This window comes from Taudactylus pleione, unplaced genomic scaffold (genome assembly GCF_031769625.1).
Source record: "Taudactylus pleione unplaced genomic scaffold, aTauple2 ptg000174l, whole genome shotgun sequence".
Classification (NCBI taxonomy): Eukaryota; Metazoa; Chordata; class Amphibia; order Anura; family Myobatrachidae; genus Taudactylus; species Taudactylus pleione.
Genome location: NW_028284576.1, coordinates 6,808,929 through 6,827,387, shown reverse-complemented (window position 1 = coordinate 6,827,387; position 18,459 = coordinate 6,808,929). Strand labels below are relative to the sequence as shown.

The 18,459-nt window shown below is 49.7% G+C and overlaps 1 protein-coding gene across 4 annotated transcripts in view; it reads left to right on the top strand.

Moving 5' to 3' along the window:
- BCORL1 (BCL6 corepressor like 1) overlaps window positions 1-17,969 on the top strand; it is a 102,146-nt gene extending 84,177 nt beyond the window's left edge. For all 4 annotated transcript variants that reach the window (XM_088475581.1, XM_088475579.1, XM_088475578.1 and 1 more), the window contains 8 exons: window positions 1,986-2,363; window positions 4,389-4,609; window positions 6,092-6,313; window positions 7,227-7,393; window positions 10,859-11,004; window positions 11,276-11,353; window positions 14,113-14,269; window positions 15,988-17,969. In XM_088475581.1, coding sequence (XP_088331707.1) covers window positions 1,986-2,363; window positions 4,389-4,609; window positions 6,092-6,313; window positions 7,227-7,393; window positions 10,859-11,004; window positions 11,276-11,353; window positions 14,113-14,269; window positions 15,988-16,258 — 1,640 coding nt within the window. In that variant the 3' untranslated portion in view covers window positions 16,259-17,969. The remainder of the gene's footprint in view (window positions 1-1,985; window positions 2,364-4,388; window positions 4,610-6,091; window positions 6,314-7,226; window positions 7,394-10,858; window positions 11,005-11,275; window positions 11,354-14,112; window positions 14,270-15,987) is intronic.
- Window positions 17,970-18,459: the final 490 nt, after the last annotated feature.

Here is an 18,459-nt window from a genome sequence, read left to right as displayed (position 1 = left end):
GCTTACACGCTGTGTAGACATTTTATGGGCTGAACCTGCATTCACAAGAATGCAGAATCTCCAATCTATAGGAATTAGGTGCATCACTGAGGCACGAGGCACCAGGTCTTTACTTCTCTGTAAATTGATGCCCCAGAGGAATCGCAATAACTGTCACCTGCAGCTCGATTATACTGAAATGAGCAGATTTGTGTAAACATTTTTTTTTTTTTTATATAAAAATAATTATTTAAAAAGCTAATAACATTTATAATAGATGAGGTATAGGGGGAGTCCCACAGACCTATTCAGCCAGTACTGTTAGTAAATAAGCTTTGTCTGCCTATTAATAGTGGTCATTTTATTTATATAGCACTTTTCTCCAGTAGGACTCAAGTTATGAATAGAAGTATATTGTGATATGCATGGGGTCTTTTAAAGAAAGTAAAACAAGTGTTTGATAGATATATATATATATATATATATATATATAATCTGAAAGGCTGCGTATTATACAGAATGACATGTGTGCACTGTACTGCTGCCCTCCCCTGCAGTAGGTTGCCATATTGGCAGGGAGGAGCTTCACTAACAGAGCAGACACAGTTTACTGACAGCCAGGCAGACTTGCTTTGCTTACATACTCTGTGTTGATTGGCTGATTCATACACTGGTCAGGGGCTGGTGATGCCGCAGAAGCTCAGATAAGTCGTCTGTATGCCCCGTATCAGAACCCCGCCATTAGGACGCTGCCTTTGGTAGGAGTCCAATGCTCGTAGCTTTGTGTGAAGATGCAGAATGGGGGGTTAGAACAGAACATTTGCAGAAACGCACGTCTTGGGGTTTCGTGGTCCTGTATTTCCAGTGTGGGGTTTGTTTCAGATGTGGACGCCAATACGGTCGCTGCCGTGATACCGTAACGCAGCTGCGGTGCGAAAATAAGCAAATTCTACAGTCGCCTGGAAATGTAATGAGGCGCTCATCGGCGGCTTCGCTGATCCAAGCGTCTGCGTACAAACACGCAGCCGCCGCTGCAGATCCTTCGATAGTCGACCATCTGCGTCACCCCGTGGTCATGCAGAACGGCCGCAGAAACTAAAACGCTGGAACCGTATCTTCTGCATACAGGCTTGCAGATGTAGGCAGAGACACACCCCGAAACAGGTCACGACACGCCCGCGTTTTTGCCTCCACTTCCCGTAACCGCCCCTTCAAATGGTCCCTGAATGGGAATTCCTTCGCAAAGAAATCGTCACTGTGAGTGGCATCACTAAGGTACCTTGGCGCGTTTGCAGAGCGACCATGACGCATGCGTAGTAGGTCGATAATCGCTCATCTGCGAAAACATTTGCATTGCGTCCGTATCTGTAGCAGGCCCTCGGTGACTGGAGTGTGTAGACTCTGTGACTGGAGTGTGTAGACTCTGTGACTGGAGTGTATAGACTCTGTGACTGGAGTGTGTAGACTCTGTGACTGGAGTGTGTAGACTCTGTGACTGGAGTGTGTAGACTCTGTGACTGGAGTGTGTAGACTCTGTGACTGGAGTGTGTAGACTCTGTGACTGGAGTGTGTAGACTCTGTGACTGGAGTGTGTAGACTCGGTGACTGGAGTGTGTAGACTCGGTGACTGGAGTGTGTAGACTCGGTGACTGGAGTGTGTAGACTCGGTGACTGGAGTGTGTAGACTCGGTGACTGGAGTGTGTAGACTCGGTGACTGGAGTGTGTAGACTCGGTGACTGGAGTGTGTAGACTCGGTGACTGGAGTGTGTAGACTCTGTGACTGGAGTGTGTAGACTCTGTGACTGGAGTGTGTAGACTCTGTGACTGGAGTGTGTAGACTCTGTGACTGGAGTGTGTAGACTCTGTGACTGGAGTGTGTAGACTCTGTGACTGGAGTGTGTAGACTGGGTGAGTAGAATGTGTAGACTCAGTGAGTGGAGTGTGGTTGAGTGATAAACAAAGTCCAGGAATGAAGTGTTGACTCTCATGTTCATCCTGGTTGCAGGTAACTCTGGATTCTCTGAGCTTGGGATCGCCGACGCTGAGAGCGAGGCTGAGGAGGAGGTGGGTCTGCCTGGCAAAAGGCGTAAGTCCAGGAAGGCCTATAAGACCCGGCGACCGCGCAGGTTCACGGCTGTTAAAGAGGAGCCAGAGCCAGAACTAATCAGCCCGTTGCTGCAGGACCCCTGGGAGCTCTCCACAAGAGGTCTGTACTGCGGAAAGTCCACCGTCCCCTCCGAGCAAGATGGGGAAGAGGAGGGTCCTCTGCGGCGGAGAAAGAGGAGGCGTCAGAAGAACCGGAAATACCAGAACGGGGAATATCTGACCGAGAAAGAGGAGGAGGAAGTGTCTCAGTGCTACCGGAGGAGAAGGTCCAGAGCAGGTGGGTCATTATATATACAGGACGGAGAACAATGTACATTATAACGTACAAACCAGTCTAGGTACATAAATCCTTTGTATACGGACGACGTATCCTCTTCCCTGACTCCTATGTCCTCTGTGCAGGCCACTAATATTGGCCCTCATTCAGAGCCGCTCGTTAGCGGCAGTACGCTCGTTCCGAGCGATGTTTGCACATCTGCGCATGCGTACGGTTTTTAGTACGTATGCGCGAACCAGTCAGTGCGGCCAAAAATCGTTGGTACGCAATATAGCGAGTGCCTGCTATTTTGAATGACAGAATGAGGCGTATGTGGGTGGTAACAGGGGAAGGTGCTTGAAAATGGGGAGTGGAGATCCGAACGCAGGCGTGCTTAAAGGTCAAAACGGGCGTTTTATGGGTGTGTATATTTAAAACAGCAGCGTCATTGTTCACGTCACTGGGTTATTTTATAGCCAGAACTGCTCGCAAATTTGTGGTAGCAAACACCAACCACAAGAATAGCGAGCAGTTCATACGCTGGTCGATGTACTCGATTAATCTAATAAATAGCGGACATGACGTAGGATGCGAGCGGCCAGGGGGCGTTTTTAACAAATAAACGAGCGTATGTTTTGCTCGCTCGTTCAGACTTAGAGGTGTGAACAGACTACAATGTGCGTACGGATCATTTGAATAGCCACCCCTTGTTTTTAAACGAACGACCGCAAATAGCGAACGGCTCTGAATGAGGGCCATTGTCTCCAATTCCACAGTACGTTAGGATGTATGTTCGGTGGTTACGATAACTGTGATTGATATTGGTGATGGCGTAGACCCTATAATGACGTATAGCTTACCAAACAGTAGTTCTGAACTCAAAACCCTCTTGTTTACACATATCGGCAACACCATAGCAATTTGGTCCACGTTCTTTGGGCCTGATTCAGAGCCGTTCGCTATTTGTGGTCGTTCGTTCAAAAACAAGGGGTGGCTATTCAAATGATCCGTTCGCAAATTGCAGTCTGTTCCCACCTCTAAGTCTGAACGAGCGAGCAAAACATACGCTCGTTTTTTTGTTAAAAACGCCCCCTGGCCGCACACGCACCATACGTCATGTCCGCTATTTATTAGATTAATCGAGTACATCGTACAGCGTATGAACTGCTCGCTATTCTTGTGGTTGGTGTTTTCAACCGCTATTTTGCGAGCAGTTCTGAGTTAAAAAAAAACCAAGTGACGTGGTCAATGACGCTGCTGGATTAAATATGCACTCCCTTAAAACGCCCGTTTTGACCTTTAAGCACGCCTGCGTTCGGATCTCCACTCCCGTTTTCAAGCACCTTCCCCTGTTACCACCCACATACGCCTCATTCTGTCACTCAAAATAGCAGGCCCTCGCTATATTGCGTACCAACGATTTTCGGCCGCACTGACTGGTTTGCGCATGCGTACTAAAAACCGTACGCATGCGCAGATGTGCGAACATCGCTCGGAACGAGCGTACTGCCGCTAGCGAGTGGCTCTGAATGAGGGCCTTTGTTCCTTATTGGCCTCAGGTCTAGTGGTTGGGTGATCAGGTTGATGATGTAACAGCTTTTGACTAGCAAGTAACTATAGGAGTTTGTAGCGATAAAGACTATATCATTCGTTCATATCCTGTGGAAAGGCCGTACGCAAGGTATAATGTGCTGGGAAGCGGGATTATGCGAGTCTCTTGCTACATACTAGAGCACTGGTTCTCAAACTCGGTCCTCAGGACCCCAAGCATGTTTTCCAGATCTCCTCACAGAATCGCAAGTGAAATAATTACCTCCACCTGTGGATCTTTTAAAATGTGTCAGTGAGTAATGAATACACCTGTGCACCTGCTGGGTGACCTGGGAAACGTGACCCGTGTGGGGTCCTGAGGACCGAGCTTGAGAACCACTGGGCTATAGAAAGTGTGTTGTCTGGTCACAGTAATGTAATCTTATGATTTGTGTGTGTACAGGATCCCGGCCATGGTGTTCAGCTGTCTTTTCTCATCATCTTCATTCATTTTAGACTTAAGTAAACGGAAACTGTCGCCAGACCGGGGCAGCGAGACCTGGAAAGGCAAACGCCCCGTTACTTCCCGCGAGAAACCGAGAAAAAGCGATCTGCGCACCGCCTCTTCCAGGGGTGGCCCCGAGGAATCGCCCTCCGCACAGTCGCCAGAAAAACCGTCCGGAAAGCGCAAATGCAAAACTAAACACACAGGGGGCAACGCAGACGAGGAGGTGAAGGTAGGAAGCTGACGTCTAAGGGAACAGTCAATGTGGTTATTTCATGTATTGTTTCAGCCAGGGTGTCTCATCTCCATGTGCTGTAAATAAGTCACTAAACATTTCTCAGAACTGCGTCTTCACAATGGCGAACGCTCCAGATTACACCTATTGCTGAGTTTGACGACCATAAAATAATTGTACTTTGTAAGTCACCCCGTATTACAGCTGGTGGCTCTTAGAAGGATAAATAGCCTGCATGGAAATCGGGGTTCTCTCACTTATAGTGACCAATATAACCGGTAGACAATGAGAATGGGTCTTTGGCCCTCATTCAGAGCCGTACGCTCTGAGCAGAGCGCACGCTCTGAATGAGGGCCGCCCTCCATAAAAATGGAGCGTCCTCCTGGACGCTCGTATAGCTGTGGGTCACCACCCACAGCCTATACGAGCGTGCAGTTTGATGGCCGCGATGGTCTTGACCATCGCGACCATCGAAACTGCGAGCCGGAGCCTGCGGTTGAGGTTTTCAACCGCAAGGCCCGGAGTTATTTTGGCTCTATCAGAGCCAAAATCACTCCCACTGACATCACTAGTGATGACAAGTGGGCCGGCTTCTGACGGGAGGCGTTCCCTTGGGAACGCCCCCGTCACGGAGGCACGCCCCCGGCACGCTCACCAAAGGGGGCGTGTTGTCAATCAACATCGACAGCACGCCCCCTTTGATCAGACACAACGAGCGAAGGAAAGTCCTTCGCTCGTCGCGTCTGGCGCATGCGCACGACGGAGCTCCATCCGTCGTGCGCATCCTCAGTACAGACCATCGACCCACTTGCGAGCGGACAGCCGCTGGCGAGTGGGTCTGAATCAGGCCCTTTGTTTTCTACCCTAACAGTATTACTGTGTATGGCCACTTTGCAGATAGACTCAGGCAGCTGTAATGGGGGCATCCACTAGACGATTTTATCCCTGTTTAACCTCTTAACGATTTTCCCTTGAAGTTTCCCTTGAAATATGATCTTCCACTCTGAACAATTTGCAAACGATTTGCAAAAGATCTAACAATAAACTATGTTGTTTTAATCTGTGATTGAGAGCTTTCAGCTATAGTGGGCAGACAGTAGTTCATCGTTTGATCGTTCAGCGTGAACGATGTGTAAACGATTTGTAAGCAGTCAAGTGAAATTGACCTGCATGTTCAGTCGATGGAGGAGACGATCAAACGACCAGCGGGAGCGCGCATCGTACATCGTTAGAAACAATTACTGCACGATTTGCAAACGATGTTCAAACGATGTTTGAACGATTATCGAACGATTTTATCATTATCGTTCAATCGTTCAACTTTATCGTCTAGTGGATACCCCCCTTAACTCTATATTTATTTTACATTGGTCCGTCCCATTCTCACGATAGACTATCTGCATCGCTGATAAGAGCTGTATTTGTATCGCAATATATGACCTGACGTTAATACCCTCGTATGTCTGTTATTTAATGTAGGCAAAGGGCAGACGAAGCGTCCAGTCCCCCAGAAGCACCCCCATCAAATCTCCCCGGAAGAGCACAGACCCCGGAACCCCCTGCAGATCCCGACGTACCAGTACTCTCGGCTCCTGCGACACCCCCAGCGCCCAGCACATTCCTCCCGAAGCCAGGAGGCTGATTGTGAATAAAAACGCGGGAGAGACGCTGCTACAGAGGGCGGCACGGCTGGGATATAAGGTGATCCGCTATTTGTGAGCCCAGACACCGCGCAGTACGAGTTTCACAAACTCCTCTCGCTGTGTCTCCTATTGTAACACTTATCTGGCTGACTCTGGGCGGATCCCTCGGTGGGGTGTGTTTGGGGGAATTCTGTGTATCTGCGACATGACATACTATTCGCTTTTGCGCTGTGCTTTATAGCATTATGATAGAACAGTGCGTCTCGCAGACGAGCCTCCATGATGTGCCGGATTGAGGGCCTGATTCAGAGCCGGACGCAATTAGCGCTCGCTCGTCCAGAAAATAGGGGTGGCTATTCAAATGAACCGTTCGCTGTTTGCGGTCTGTTCACGCCTCTAGGTCTGAACGAGCGAACAAAACTTGCGGTAGTTTTTTGGGAAACTACGCCCCCTGGCCGCTCGCATCCGACGTCATGTCCGCTATTTATTAGATTAATCGAGTACATCGACCAGGGTATGAACTGCTCGCAATTCTTGTGGTTGGTTTTTGCTACCACAATTTTGCGAGCAGTTCTGGCTATAAAATAACCCAGTGACGTGGTCAATGACGCTGCTGTTTTAATTATGCACACCCATAAAACGCCCGTTTTGACCTTTAAGCACGCCTGCGATCTGATCTCCACTCCCCGTTTTCAAGCACCTTCCCCTGTTACCACCCACATACGCCTCATCCTGTCACTCAAATTATCAGGCATTCGCTATTTTGCGAGCACATGAATTTCGGCCGCACTGACTGGTTCGCGTATGCGTATAGCGATCCGTACGCATGCGCAGTTGGGCAAACATCGCTCGGAGCGAACGAGCGGCCGCTTACGAGTGGCTCTGAATCAGGCCCTGAGTCCTCAGTCCTGTTGAACTTACCAAAAGTATATCTCCTGCTTCAGTCACTTAAACCTGTTCTGTGTCCCCAGGATGTGGTGCTGTATTGTCTGCAGCGAGATCTGGGTGACATTAACCACAGAGATAACGCTGGATACACCGCTCTACACGAAGCCTGCGCACGCGGCTGGACCGAGATCTTACAGATCCTGCTGGATAGTGGAGCTAATGTTAACTGCAGCGCACAGGATGGCACCAGGTAAATGGACTAACAGCCGTGTCCTGACTAACCCATCACTCATCTCCTGATATACTCTGTGCTGCTGGGGTATGCTCCTCCCACTATATAACTCTCAGTCTGGGGCTTCCTGATGCTTCCATCCCACTCCTCACATCATGACACTGCCCCTGTCACATGCAGCCCCGTCCTCACTAACACATCACTCATCTTCCTGATATACTCTGTGCTGCTGGGGTATCCTACTCCTTTTATTATACCTTTCAGTCTGGCTTCCTGCTCCCTTCATTCCCCTACCCATATCATGTCACAACACTCATCTCCTGATATACTCTGTGCTGCTGGGTACCCTGCTCCTCCCGCTATATAACTTTGTCTGCAGCTTCCTGCTGCCTCCATTCCCCTCCTCACATCATGTCACTGTCCCTGTCACATGCAGCCCTGTCCTCACTAACACATCATTCATCTCCTGATATACTCTGTGCTGCAGGGGACCTGCTCCTCCCACTATATATCTCTCAGTCTGTGGCTTCCTGCAGCCTCCATTCCCCTCCTCACATCATGTCACTGTCCCTGTCACATATAGCTCTGTCCTCACTAACACATCCCTCATCTCCTGATATACTCTGTGCTGCTGGGGACCCTGCTCCTCCCCCTATATAACTCTCAGTCTGTGGCTGTCCTGCTGCCTCCATTCCCCTCCTCACATCATGTCACTGTCCCTGTCACATACAGCCCTGTTCTGACCCATCACTCCTCTCCTGATATACTCTGTGCTGCGTTGCATGTTTAGATGACCTGTAAAACTGAGGACATCCTGGTCAATAGATTTTCCCTATATAAGTACAGTACTGAAAATAATTTCAACGTAGGTGTATCCGAACGTGGTGAAGGGTTTGTTGAGCTGTAAAGTAACGAGCTGGGGGTGGGGTTGACGTGTGCTAGCTGGTAAATCTCATGTTGTTAGTATGGACCGACCGTGGTATTTATAAAGTTTCATAAAAACGTGGCTTCAGCCTCTGCAGAAGATTGTCGCCTACTAAGTGCAGTTCAGTTGTAACGTTCATTTCACTTTATAGTGCTCTATATAAAACGCAGGAAGAGCGCTGGGGGGTGGTATAGAGCAGGGGGTGGGGAACCTTTTATCTGCTGAGGGCCATTTAGATATACAGTCAGGTGCATAAATATTGGGACATTGACAGAATATTCATATTTTGGCCTCTATTCACCACCACAATGGCTTTGAAATGAAACAAACAAGATGTGCTTTAACTGCAGACTTTCAGATTTAATTTGAGGGTAATTACATCCAAATCAGGTGAACAGTGTAGGAATTACAACGGTTTCTATATGTGCCTCCCGCTTTTTAAGGGGCCAAAAGTAATGGGACAAACTAAACAATCCTAAATCAAACTTTCACTTTTTAATACTTTGTTGCAAATCCTTTGCAGGCAATTGCAGCCTGAAGTCTGGAACGCATAGAGATCACCAGACGCTGGGTTTCATCCCTGGCGATGCTCTGCCAGGCCTCTACTGCAAATGTCTTCAGTTCCTGCTTGTTCTTGGGGCATTTTCCCTTCAGTTTTGTCTTCATCAAGTGAAATGCATGCTCAATTGGATTCAGGTCAGGGGATTGACTTGGCCATTGCATAATTTTCCACTTTTTAGCCTTTGCAGTATGCTTTGGGTCATTGTCCATCTGCACTGTGAAGCGCCATCCAATGAGTTCTGAAGCATTTGACTGAATATGAGCATATAATATTGCCCGAAACACTTCAGAATTCATTGTGCTGCTTTTGTCAGCAGTCACATCATCAATGAATACAAGGGAACCAGTTCCATTGGCAGCCATAAATGCCCACGCCATGATACTACCACCACCATGCTTCACTGATGAGGTGGTATGTTTTGGATCATGAGCAGTTCCTTTCCTTCTCCATACTCTTCTCTTCCCATCACTCTGGTACAAGTTGATCTTTGTCTCATCTGTCCATAGGATGTTGTTCCAGAACTGTAATGGCTTTTTTAGATGTTGTTTGGCAAACTCTAATCTGGTCTTCCTGTTTTTCAGGCTCATCAATGGTTTACATCTTGTGGTGAACCCTCTATTTTCACTCTTGGTGTGAAGTCTTCTCTTGATTGTTGACTTTGACACATATACACCTATCTCCTGGAGAGTGTTCTTGAATTGCCTAACTGTTGTGAAGGGGTTTTTCTTCACCAGGGAAATAATTCTTCTGTCATCCACCACAGTTGTTTTCCGTGGTCTTCCGGGTCTTTTGGTGTTGCTGAGCTCTCCGGTGCGTTCTTTCTTTTTAAGAATGTTCCAAACAGTTGATTTGGCCACACCTAATGTTTTTGCTACCTCTCTGATGGGTTTGTTTTGATTTTTCAGCCTAATGATGGTGACAGCTCTTTAGATCTCATATTGAGAGTCGACAGCAACTGATTCCAAATACAAATGTCACACCTAGAATCAACTCCAGACCTTTTACCTGCTTAATTGATAATTAAATAACGAGGGAATAGCCCACACCTGTCCATGAAATAGCTTTTGAGTTGATAGTCCCATTACTTTTGGCCCCTTAAAAAGTGGGAGGCACATATAGAAACCGTTGTAATTCCTACACCGTTCCCCCGATTTGGATGTAATTACCCTCAAATTAAATCTGAAAGTCTGCAGTTAAAGCACATCTTGTTTGTTTCATTTCAAAGCCATTGTGGTGGTGAATAGAGGCCAAAATTTTAATATTCTGTCAATGTCCTAATATTTATGCACCTGACTGTATATAACATTATTTATGCGGGCCCGGTGCAAACCACTCGCCCTTCGGGTGGTATCAAACGTGGGCGAGGCCACAATCGTCGGTGATTACAGGAATTCCCGGAGCATCCTGAGGATGTTCCAGCGATCTGTTAGGGCAGCGGGGTGACTGTCTGAATTGTTCCTAAGGATGCACCAGGCGGCACTGCTGCATAGATTCTGGCCGCAGGGTGCAGCCAGAAGAGGTTAGCAGAAAAAGCTCAGAGGGACAGACCAAATGTCCCTGGTATAGAGGTGAGATTAGGGGAATGGAAACACATTCACACCCAGTCCTGAAAGGCACCAGAGTCCGGCTTCAGCCTGGTCAGGGGCATTCCAAGGAAATGTTCCAAGATGGCTGCCTGCCCAGTCCCTCCCGTTCACCCAGCGACGATGTGACACAGGAAGTGGAGGGAGTTCTGCTGTTATATTACAATCTGTTGGGGATAGGAGGGGGGGATGGATGGAGAGCAGTGACAATACCAATGAGTGAGGGAGAGGGCGTTGGTGTGTCTGCGTGTACTTAATGAATACATGATGGATGAGCGTGAATAGGATTCTCCCATGTTATCGCCTCATACAGCGTCTGGTGCTCCAGAGAATAATGGAATCCTATTTCCTGGCAATAGATAATTAGTCAGACAGGCCGTCAGTACTTACTACGTGTTAACCCTCTGCCGCAGGCCCATACACGACGCCGTGGTCAACGACAACCTGGAAACTGTGTGGCTCCTGCTGTCCTACGGTGCAGACCCCACGCTGGCCACATATTCCGGACAGACTGCCATGAAGCTGGCCAGCAGCGAGTCTATGAAGACCTTTCTAAGCGGTAAGTCTGACGTTCTTAACCCTACGTGCGCCTCTCCAGCTGTCGTAGAACTACAAGTCTCAGCAGACAAGTGCCAGCTGATTTGTACTACACTACTTCCCCGGAGGGCATGCTGGGATTTTCAGTTCAGCAATAGTTCTAAAGCCAAGGTTTCCCGCTTTTCCCGATCCTACCTGTAGTGAAGATGTGGTCTGTCTGTCCCTTTCCTGCTGTCTGACACCGCTAAAGTCTAGAGCAGTGACCGATATCTCATTCATTGTGTCTTGCGCAGATTACCTCTCCGACCTGCGAGGCCGTACTGATGGCGACCCACGGGCATCCTGGGACTTCTACAGCAGTTCTGCATTTGGTGAGTGCATTACTAATCCTGTGTGTTTGTGCTTTTATGGGTTGTTTTCCCTCTGCTGGAGACTTGGTGTCACTGCAGCTGTACCTAAGATTTGTAGATATGTGGATCCTTTGTGATGTGCTGCTCTGAGGTTAGGGGATCGTAACTAGGGGTGTGCAAGTGGTGCTGCCGCACAGCGCCCTGGGGGCAGCACCGTCCCTGCCCCATGGCATCTGCACTTCCAGAGTTCCGGGAACTGCACCCTGCAACCAGTAGCTCTGCTGCAGAGCCGGGCACATACTGTGTAGCCTGTAGCTCTGCTGCAGAGCCGGGCACGCACCGTGTAGCCTGTAGCGCTGCTGCAGAGCCTGGCACGCACCGTGTAGCCAGTAGGTCTGCTGCAGAGCCGGGCACGCACCGTGTAGCCTGTAGCGCTGTTGCAGAGCCGGGCATGCACCGTGTAGCCTGTAGCGCTGCTGCAGAGCCGGGCACGCACCGTGTAGCCTGTAGAGCTGCTGCAGAGCCAGGCACGCACCGTGTAGGCTGCAGAGCTGGGCGCGCACCGTGTAGCCTGTAGAGCTGCTGCAGAGCCAGGCACGCACCGTGTAGGCTGCAGAGCCGGGCACGCACCGTGTAGCCTGTAGAGCTGCTGCAGAGCCGGGCACGCACCGTGTAGGCTGCAGAGCCGGGCACGCACCGTGCAGCCTGTAGCGCTGCTGCAGAGCCGGGCACGCACCGTGTAGCCTGTAGCGCTGCTGCAGAGCCGGGCACGCACCGTGTAGCCTGTAGCGCTGCTGCAGAGCCAGGCACGCACCGTGTAGGCTGCAGAGCTGGGCGCGCACCGTGTAGCCTGTAGAGCTGCTGCAGAGCCAGGCACGCACCGTGTAGGCTGCAGAGCCGGGCACGCACCGTGTAGCCTGTAGATCTGCTGCAGAGCCGGGCACGCACCGTGTAGGCTGCAGATCCGGGCACGCACCGTGCAGCCTGTAGCGCTGCTGCAGATCCGGGCACGCACCGTGTAGCCTGTAGCGCTGCTGCAGAGCCGGGCACGCACCGTGTAGCCTGTAGAGCTGCTGCAGAGCCGGGCACGCACCGTGTAGCCTGTAGAGCTGCTGCAGAGCCAAGCACGCACTGTGTAGGCTGCAGAGTTGGGCACGCACCGTGTAGCCTGTAGAGCTGCTGCAGAGCCGGGCACACACCGTGTAGGCTGCAGAGCCGGGCACGCACCGTGTAGCCTGTACAGCTGCCTGGAGCGTCCTATAGAGACTCCAGGCATTGCTGTACCTGCTGGCCCCCAGGCATGACATCATGACCTTGCGTGCTCAGGTGGTGGCACAGACCCTCGCTCCAGCAACCGTGGGCCTGATTTTTATATATATATATATATATATATATATATATATATATATATATATACATATATATACTAATGCAATGGCAGCAGCGATCCCGCACTCAGCTACTGTGCACAGATATGCTTTAGCTGGCAGGAAACGTATTCGGCCAAAATGCGCAGCCGCCGTCAGATTTCATTCGATAATCGCCCATCTGTGCAGCCTTATGGTCACGCGGAGTGGGCGTCTGAACTGAGATGTCGGAACCACTTTATCTGTATGATGGATCGCATGCACAGTCTACGGCACACCCCGAAAACGGCCGGAACATGTCTGCGTTTTTCTGCCATCTTTCCCTGTGACCTCCCCCTAATTGTCAATCACTTTGCAAATTAGTTAATCCTCATTGTGAGCGGCATTGCAAATGTACCTTGGCGCGTGCGCAGCACGATTGTGATGCATGCGCAGTTGACCGATAATCGCTCAACTGCATAAATATCGGAATAGCTTACATCTCTGACTGCCATGTGATATGTGCTCCCCGACCGCCATGTGATATGTGCTCCCCGACCGCCATGTGATATGTACTCCCCGACCGCCATGTGATACGTGCTCCCCGACCGCCATGTGATACGTGCTCCCCGACCGCCATGTGATACGTGCTCCCCGACCGCCATGTGATACGTGCTCCCCGACCGCCATGTGATACGTGCTCCCCGACCACCATGTGATACGTGCTCCCCGACCGCCATGTGATACGTGCTCCCCGACCGCCATGTGATACGTGCTCCCCGACCGCCATGTGATACGTGCTCCCCGACCGCCATGTGATACGTGCTCCCCGACCGCCATGTGATACGTGCTCCCCGACCGCCATGTGATACGTGCTCCCCGACCGCCATGTGATACTTGCTCCCCGACCGCCATGTGATACGTGCTCCCCGACCGCCATGTGATACGTGCTCCCCGACCGCCATGTGATACGTGCTCCCCGACCGCCATGTGATACGTGCTCCCCGACCGCCATGTGATACGTGCTCCCCGACCGCCATGTGATACGTGCTCCCCGACCGCCATGTGATACGTGCTCCCCGACCGCCATGTGATACGTGCTCCCCGACCGCCATGGGATACGTGCTCCCCGACCGCCATGGGATACGTGCTCCCCGACCGCCATGGGATACGTGCTCCCCGACCGCCATGTGATACGTGCTCCCCGACCGCCATGTGATACGTGCTCCCCGACCGCCATGTGATACGTGCTCCCCGACCGCCATGTGATATGTGCTCCCTGACCACCATGCATCATGTGATATGTGCTCCCTGACCGCCATGTGATATGTGCTCCCCGATCACCATGCATCATGTGATATGTGCTCCCTGACCGCCATGTGATATGTGCTCCCCGATCACCATGCATCATGTGATATGTGCTTCTTTCATCAGGAGCTAAGGATGAAATTGGCTATGACATCCTCTTGAACGCTTCTGAGACCCCTGAGGAGGAGAAGGGGGAGAAGGAACAGGAAGACCAGTTTCTGTTTGAGTTCTCAGATACACCTCTCATTTCCTGTTACAGCCTGCATGTCTCTCTAACTAGCGGGTGAGTGGCTGCCTCCTATGGGACTGAAGCAATAGCTCATATTGTGCAGTGAAATTAAACGTTTACCAAGTTGTGGGTAGCAGTGACCTCTTGTGGCCAATGTTAGAATTGTACTTTTTATTCCCTTTGAGACGGACTTGTATTAAAGGTTCTGGAGCTTTCAAGATATTTTACATAATTAAGAAGCTTTGTACAACATACGGCCTGGAATGATCTAAGGCCTAAAATGTCTGATAACAGAGACAATAGCTTGCAGTGATGTTAGATTGAGTGCTATATATTCGTAATAGTGTTCACTCTAGGTCCTGCACTGGCCTTAAAGACGCACCCCCTTTTCATCACTCTTGGGGGCGTGCCCGGCAATTACGGACATTCCCCCCAAGCTGCCCCTTTTCTGTGAATAGATGCCAGGCGCATGCATCTATTCGGCATCTATTCACCGGCCGTGATGGCTGCACAGCAACTTTCCAGCAGGCTCTTTTAGCGCTAAAACAGCCTAGCGCAGTGATTTTCAACCTTTTTTAAATCAAGGCACACTACAATAAAAAAATGACATTGGACCCCAAAGAAATAAGGCAATCACAGAGAAAAAAAACATGTTGCTCAGGAAGCGCTGGCTCGGTCACTGGCGGGGGGCGGGCAGGAAGCGCTGGCTCGGTCACTGGCGTGGAGCGGGCAGGAAGCGCTGGCTCGGTCACTGACGCAGGGCGGGCAGGAAGCGCTGGCTCGGTCACTGACGTGGAGCGGCAGGAAGCGCTGGCTCGGTCATTGGCATGTGGGGGGGCAGGAAGCACTGGCTCAGTCAATGGCGCAGGCAGGGTGGGCTTGCAGACAGTCAAAGCGGCGTGCGGGACCTGTGATGTCACACCGCCGCATCTAGGCAGGTGACGACCCAGGCACGTCTAAGCCTCCCAGAGGAGCTCGCCGGCAGCCCGGGCCAAACAGTACTGTATAATGTGCCCAGCGGCTCTGACCACTGCCGCGGCACAATTCACAACTGCCCGCAGTTGAAAACCGCTGGTTTAGCGGGAACGTAGTATACACTACACTCGTCCTTCTGAAGTTTGCGCCTAAAATTCAGCACAACCTTGCAGGGTATGTAAGCCTCATGCGGCCACTAAGCTCTGGAAGGAGGAGACTGCGATCGCTTTGAGTCGGGTTGTCGGCCAACGTCCGCAGGCAACAAATTAAAAAACTTTGATATTTGCTGCAGGGGAAACTGTCCGAGTGCCGGCAAATCGGCGTCTTCGTGATCAGTTGAATTCCCCCCTATGACGTGTTTATAATTTCGTTTCATGTAGAAGTCAGTGGCCCTATAGCTCAAGGGACACAAGCAGCCGACAAACTTTTTAAATTCTTAGTTTTAGAGATGTTATTGCACAGTCACTAAATTTCACCCCCTGCCCTCCCGCTGATAGTATCCCCGCCATTTGTACTATGCAGCAATCTTAGGCGCTGTTTGGTTTTGTCTGTAGCAGGGGAGATCGGATGCGGCGGGGGTGGGGGTCTCAAGTAGAGTGACTGCCCTTAAAATGCTATCATTGTGGATGCAATGTAGGTTGTTTGGTGAAGGTAGAAACCCCTTTTTAATGCTTTAACGTGTGCAAAAATAAACCTCATACACTGCGCTCTGGCTACTGCTACAGAGCAAAGAATTATTACTGAACTGTATCATGGGGTTGTCCACCTCCCCATTCATTTATCTCATCTACTTGCAGACCCAGCAACTGGTTCCTGATCTCAGACGTTCTGAAGAGACTCAAGTTGTCCTCCCGGATATTCCAGGCTCGGTTCCCGCACTTTGAAATTGCCAGCATGCAGAAGAAAGAGTTCACCCGACAGGTGCTCTCTAGCCAGATCCTCACGCCCGCCGAGGGCATGGACCTCTGGCCTCAGGACAGTGGAGAGACAATAGAGTTGATAAAATATGAGCCGGAGCTGCTGCGGCTCTTGGGCTCCTCTGTGGAATCCCAGTCCATCAGCAGTTGACGGCTGACGCAGGACTTATGTGCAAGTACCTTCCGCTGCATCGGAGGCAATAACCCAGATCAGGGGGTGGCGGCCTTATCAGTGCCAGAACCGGTGAATGGATGTCTTCATTCAAACCTTTCCCTCCCATCCTTTCTGTGACGTCTGGCTTTCCTACACTAACTTCCATATGAGTTCTGTATATCCCATACCCGCCACAGTTAGGAGATTTCCAGCACGTCACCAAAGGGCAGCGGTTAACCTCACTGGACTGTGCACGCGGGTTTTTTTCCTGGCGCTTTTTGTCAGTCGCCCATCTTCATCAATCTGTGTCTTTCCTACGCCACATTATGTGTGCTGAGCAATCGTCTTTGTGACCCCATCCGTTGGATGTTTTTATTTTCTTCCCGTGAGTTCGGTCGACTTGCATCCGAATGGCGCTTTAGGAGAAAAGTTAGAATAATGTACTAAGTTCACCCACAAGACATTACGGATCAACTGACCCCTCTCGTCACCCAATACTAGGATAGACAATCATGGTTTGTTGTCTGAAGACACTTGGGATCGAAGCCAACCACAGCCAAGGACTCAATAAACTTTAGACGCTTGTAAATTATTCTGATTTAAATTTGTTTTCTTTCTGTCCATCTTCAAAATATCTGAAACTGCTTTCTAAATGAGTACGTGCAAACCGGTGAGGACGGAGGTCCAGGAGAATCATGCTGGCAGAAATAGACTGCTACCTAACCTGTAGTAAGATGGTCTTCGGCTCGCTCTACACATAGAAGCCCAGGCATTCGTATGTGCTCGTCTACTGATAACACTCAAACGACACATGGTGTGGCCATACGGGTTTCCAAGGACAGCGTAACGGCAAACGAAGAACAGGCAGGCTCTGGAACAAGTGCGCAGAGTTGTAGCCACGTACCAGTGGCGCCCGGGCCTTGCCGACACCACTAGGCGCTTCAGCCCTGCTTTCTGCAGCAGACACAGCAAATGCGTAGACAGCATGGCTATAGACTGGGGAGAAGGAAATTCGTGTGAATGCGCTCAGGGCTCTTCTTCCCACTAATCCAACGCTTCTTACTTTTTATAGTAAATGCTCATTTTAAAGCATTTTGGAGTGAAAAGAATAGCGCGAGGCTGCTTCCTGCAAGGAAAGGAAATTAAATAAAATAAAAAAAGGACAAATGAAATTGCAAAGCCCTCGGTATGGGGCCCGCCGTGTGCTGCTCCACGGGAACCACGCGCCACTTTAACTTCTTATGAACTGAGAATTTTCTTTTTATTGTAAATGGTACAGTTTTATTGTACGGGTGCTAAAAAAATACAACGAAAAATATTCATTTGACGGTTTGGACAATCCATTATTTCGGAGTATACTTGGGTAGCGTGGCATTGTCTAGGATAATAAACCCCTATTTTTTTGCTATTTAATATGGAATTGGGCAACCTGAACCTTTCATTTGTTGCCGTCAGTGGTGTTTGGGCACCGTACACAGAAAGCAGTGGGATTGCTATCCTTTACCTGCTTGCGCACAGGTGGTTTATAGAACACCAATCCTGGGCCAGCTACGTAACACGGAGGCCAGCATCTCTGAATGTGCTCAACAGGAGAATGGATATTTCTATTTCGATCATAAATAAAACACCTATTTTATATTATTTATATTAAATGTACAGTTTATATTTACATATTTTTTCTCTTCAATAAACGTTCAGTATAAATTGCCGTAAGTTTTATACATAGAGAACTTTCTTTCACTACATGAAGGCTTAGACAACTGGTAGCTCTACAGCTGGCATGTAACTACAACTTCCAGCATGCCCCTGCCAGTTTCTGGCTAAAACAAATGCATCGATAAACTGTTGCCCACAGTTCAGACAGGCATTGAGCACTGAAGAGTTAAATAATTGGCTCCTCCCCTTGTATTAATGATGCATTTTAATGTGTATAACTTAAGCCAATCGACTAAAGGGATGAAACCGCAATTACGCCGAGGCTGCCGGCCATGATGTCCTGACTGCGGTGATGAAGATCTATGGAATTCAAGATTATATAGAGATGTTTATATTTATAATGAATTTTTTCCTGTAGCTGTCACTTTCATGATAAAAAGTAGATCTTGGGTGTATGATTCCCTCAGCACATGTCCGTGTGATTTCTTGCAGTCTATACTATGGTCACATGGCGCCTTTTACCGATTCTTCAATCCTATAAA